At 34.2% G+C, this 4,489-nt stretch overlaps 1 protein-coding gene across 1 annotated transcript; it reads left to right on the plus strand.

The window, feature by feature from the left end:
- The first annotated feature begins 433 nt into the window (after positions 1-433).
- Positions 434-1,006, plus strand: LOC145683620 (disks large-associated protein 5-like). The gene has a single exon (XM_081754983.1). The coding sequence runs from the start codon at positions 434-436 to the stop codon at positions 1,004-1,006; it is 573 nt and encodes a 190-aa protein (XP_081611109.1).
- The last annotated feature ends 3,483 nt before the right edge of the window (positions 1,007-4,489 follow it).

Genomic DNA, 4,489 nt, shown 5'->3' on the forward strand with positions numbered 1-4,489 from the left:
ACTTAACAAAAAGTATGGTTATCATACAGGATCAATTTTTAGGTATATAAAGAACACTGATTTTCTTTATTTTCTCCAAAATTATGCATGAGGATTTATAGTGTGCTCAGTCAATAGAAATGCAGTTCAGCAAATATCTTTGAAATTCTCATGCTGAATTTTGCAACAGTATCCCTCCAACCCTCTTTTAACCGCATTTTCAGGTGCAATCTATTATGAAATCTATTAAATAGTGTATTTTTTTTTTATTTTTGGACTTCTTTTTATTGTCATAAATGCTAATAATAATGTATAAGAATGTACACAGTCAAGAAACATTACAAAATAAACAATGGTGCAGTGTTGCTTTCTCGTTACTAAGACTACATAAACTATTATATTAAAAGTATACAGGGAGTAATCACACAAGGTATTTACGGACCGTGTATAAGGTATGGACGAGAAAGAATCTTTACGTAAATCATTACAGGACGAAACAGATCAATTACAGTCTAAATGTGCCATATGGAATAATATTCTAGAAAAAACACAAGTCCCGGAAGAGGCATCAGGACAAATATTGGTTGTGATTGGACTAGCTAATTTGCTTATCAATGGAAAATTAAAGAAGTTTGGGGAGCTGCTTAGCAAAGAAGGAGAATTAGATTCTAAATCTGGAAAACCAATTACAGTCAAAGATCTAAAAGGTTATTGGGAAGTAGTTGCACTACAGATAGAAGATACCAAAAAACAGTTCGATGACTTACTCAAGCTAAAAGAAGCTAATTGGGTTGTGGATCAGCCACCGAAAGCGAAAAGCCTACCTTCCTTGGGTGCCAGAAATACCACATTCAAGACACCGTCTATTCCCGAAAACGTTTCAATGGATGCTAAAAAGCGATTGGCTGAAGTGAAAGCACGGTTCAGAAAGTGGGTAAAGAACGGTGGTACTGTCAGTGATTTGGAAATCTATGTCAAGGGTGAAGATAATGTTGAAAGATCCAGTCACAATTTCACAAAACCCTAATATCTCTCTCTACAGACTTTCCAATTACCAAATTTTCCAGTGCTTTATTGTTGAAATTTGTGCCGAACTACTGCACTAAATCGTTCCATCTACTTTTAAAACAACAAAAAAGTTTAAATTTCTTGTTTTCGTAGTCTACTATTTGTGATTGTCCTTCATGTGATATATAAACAATGGATTCTGATTGTATAATCTCTATACGTATGTAATCAATGAACCATCGCTATAAAAACACAGATTCATCTGAATTAATGTCATCTATGTTTTGCATACAAAAGTTAAATTGTAGAACACTGAGGAAAATACTCCATTATAATAAATAATGTGAATTTTAATGTACTTGTTAAACGTGAATTAAAAAGAATTTTGTGTTAGTGTAATTAATTTCTTGTGTTTATAAATATTAAACTAACTATATGGCCTATGGAACGCGAAGGTTGAGTGCCGCGTTTCCAAAAGTTCTCCATTGACTTCCGTCCTTATCAAACTAGATCCAATTTTTAATTTGTATTTCTATTTCTCCGAGATCCATCTTAATATTGTCTTCATATCTGTCCCTAGGTCTTCCTCATGGTCGTTTTCCGATTGAATTTCCAGTCACAACTTTGAAAACATTCCTAATTTCTTCCATTCTCACTACATGACTTGTTCTGCTATATAAGCCTCCTAGAATTCATGAACGTAACAATGCTTGGTAAGCAGTAAGTATAAACCCCGCAATTCTTCATTATGAAGTTTCTGCCATTCCTCATTCCCATTCATTTCGAGTCCGAATATTCGTGTCAGGATTCTATTCTCAAATATTTTCAGTCTGCGTTCTTCCCTCAGAGTAAGCGGCCATGTATCAAAATTATGCAGCATAACAGGCATGATTATTGTTTTACATATTCTAAGCTTCGAACTTCTCAACAAACTTCGCGTTGAACCGAATAATAACATCAATTCCAAGGCTTCAGTTGACATTTAACTTCTTCGTGGATGTGATTTTCGTTTGTTAATACTGATCCTAGATATTTGAAAATATACACTTCGTCGAAAGTATTATTTGATATTTTAACGCATTCATATTTACAGTTTACGATTTACAGTTTACAATTTGCAGTTTACGATTCATATTTAGTTAGTTTACGATGCATATTTAGTTTTCTCTGCATTTACTTCTAAGCCCATGTTTCTGCAAAGTTTAATAAGATCTCAGCATTTCTTTCTATTTTTCTCCTATTATCCCCTATCAGATTTACATTATCAGCATATGCCATAACGTGGTGAAGACCATTCAGTTCTAGGCCTGCTATCTTTGATTTTGCTTATAGCATGCTCAAGAACAAAGTTAACAAATAATAGCTTCAACGCACCTCCTTGTTTCAGCAATTCTCGAAGTGAAAGCTCTGGACAAGAATTTTCCTACTCGGACTTCACTTTGGGATTCATTTAAACATACCTTAATTAATCTAATTAGCTTTCTCGGTATTCCAAATTCTGTAACAATGTTATACAATGTTTCCTTCCTAACCGAGTCGTAGGCCTTTCTAAAATCAAAAAAAAAATAATAATAATAATAATTAATGTACCAAGGCATTGTATTGCCATTTCTTTTCGAGTATTTGGCGAATGGTGAATATCCGGTCAACAGTTAATTGATTTCGCCTAAATATGCACTGATAATCTCCAACAATTTCACCTGCGTATGGGATCAATATTGCTAATACAGTAGAATGTTTGAGAGGATTTTATAGAATGTTGGCAGAAGAGAAATGCTTCGATGATTATTACAATCAGTTTTGTCACCTTTCCTTGAAACAGGAACACTGATTGATTCTTTCCTCTCCTATGCAAATTCCTCCTTTTTCCTGATAAGAAGAATGAATTTGTGTATATTAATCCATAATTTTTCCCCTCCAGCTAAAATTAACACCTGGAATTTTGTCTACACCCTGAAATTTGTGTCTCTTTAATTTCTTTACTTTTCTATCTACTCTATTTCTGCTCGGTTAGGCTCTATTAAATACGATTCTGCTGTGTGCTTTTCCCTTTCTCCACGAACATTAGTTTTTGCTGCGTGTTAGGCAAATCCTCAGAGATATCTTTCCATCTATTCAAGATGCTATCTCTATCTATGAGAATTGTTCCGTCGGCTTTATTTGATATATAAGAGCGGCGTTGATAACCTTTTGTAATTCGTTGATGTCCTTATACATGCTCCGAATGTTTTTGTTTTTACTATTATCTTCAAGTTCATTAATTTTAGCTTTCAATTTTTTTTCTTTATTATAAAAGTTTCGAAAGTTTCCCGCCTGATGTCAATAAAATTTTTGTATAGTTATATCGTATGGATTTTGTAACCAACCAATATTGTTTTACATGTTTTCTCCTCTCTGCTAGTTTAGTGCATTCCTGGTCAAACCATGGATTATTCTTATGTATTTAGACATGCCCCAATTTTTCTTTAACTGAATTTTTAATGCTATCCCTAATTTCAACCTTGCAAGTACCCTCAACACTAATGTACTCCGAACCTTCTAAAACCGAAGATCTATTCGACACATCAATCTTGTATTCCCCTCTCGCCTGCCCCTACTCTAATTTCTTTAATTTAAACCTTTCCATTTTCATATGTTGAATATTTCTTTTACTCAACGATAATCTGTCTCTTGATATAATTTCTACCACGTAGTGACTAGTGTTAGAGTCACTTGCTCTGAACGACCGAACATCAATTATGCTAAACTCTTCTTCTATCTAGTAAAACGTGATCAATTTGATTATGTGTTTTCCCATCTGGTGAGGTCAAAATATATTTATGAACTTCGCGATGTGGTAATTTCGTACTCTTCACGATAAGTGTTTTGGATATTGCAAAGTTCATGAGTCTAACGCCGTGAGTACTTTCCTTATGCAGACTTTCGTTCCTATAATCGGTTTAGAAAAAATCCTTTCGTCCTATTTTTGCATTGAAATTCCCTAATAGAATTTTGAAATGATATCGTGGGAGTTGATCAAATATACGTTCTACTTCTGTGTAAAAACTGTCTTGCGTATCGTCATCTTTATCTTATGTTGGGGTATGTACATTTAAAACGATAATATCACTCCACCGACCCTGAAGAGTAATAAAAGAACGTCTATCATTAACACACTCAACTCGTTTAACTGCTGATGTATCCGTTTGTGAACGAAACATCATGTTCCTAGTTGGCGATTTTTATTTCTTTTCCCGTAAATTAATGTAAAATTTCCAGACTTTACTGCTACTTTTCCTTCCCATCTAACTTCCTGAACTCCTACTAGATCCATCCTATATTTCTCTAACTCGTTCCTATATTTCTCTGCTCGTTCTACGCGCCTGCCCTATAAAGACTTCTTATATTCTATGTTTCAATTTACTTTACTGAGATCGTGTCAAGTTATCAGTTCTGGTCTGAGACTCCTGTGAATGTTTCTGAACAAGCCCTTCTTTTTTACAGGATGAGGTTGCTAGCCTAA

The sequence above is a fragment of the Thermobia domestica genome, chromosome 1 (assembly GCF_964235325.1).
Source record: "Thermobia domestica chromosome 1, izTheDome1.hap1.1, whole genome shotgun sequence".
In the NCBI taxonomy this organism is placed as follows: Eukaryota; Metazoa; Arthropoda; class Insecta; order Zygentoma; family Lepismatidae; genus Thermobia; species Thermobia domestica.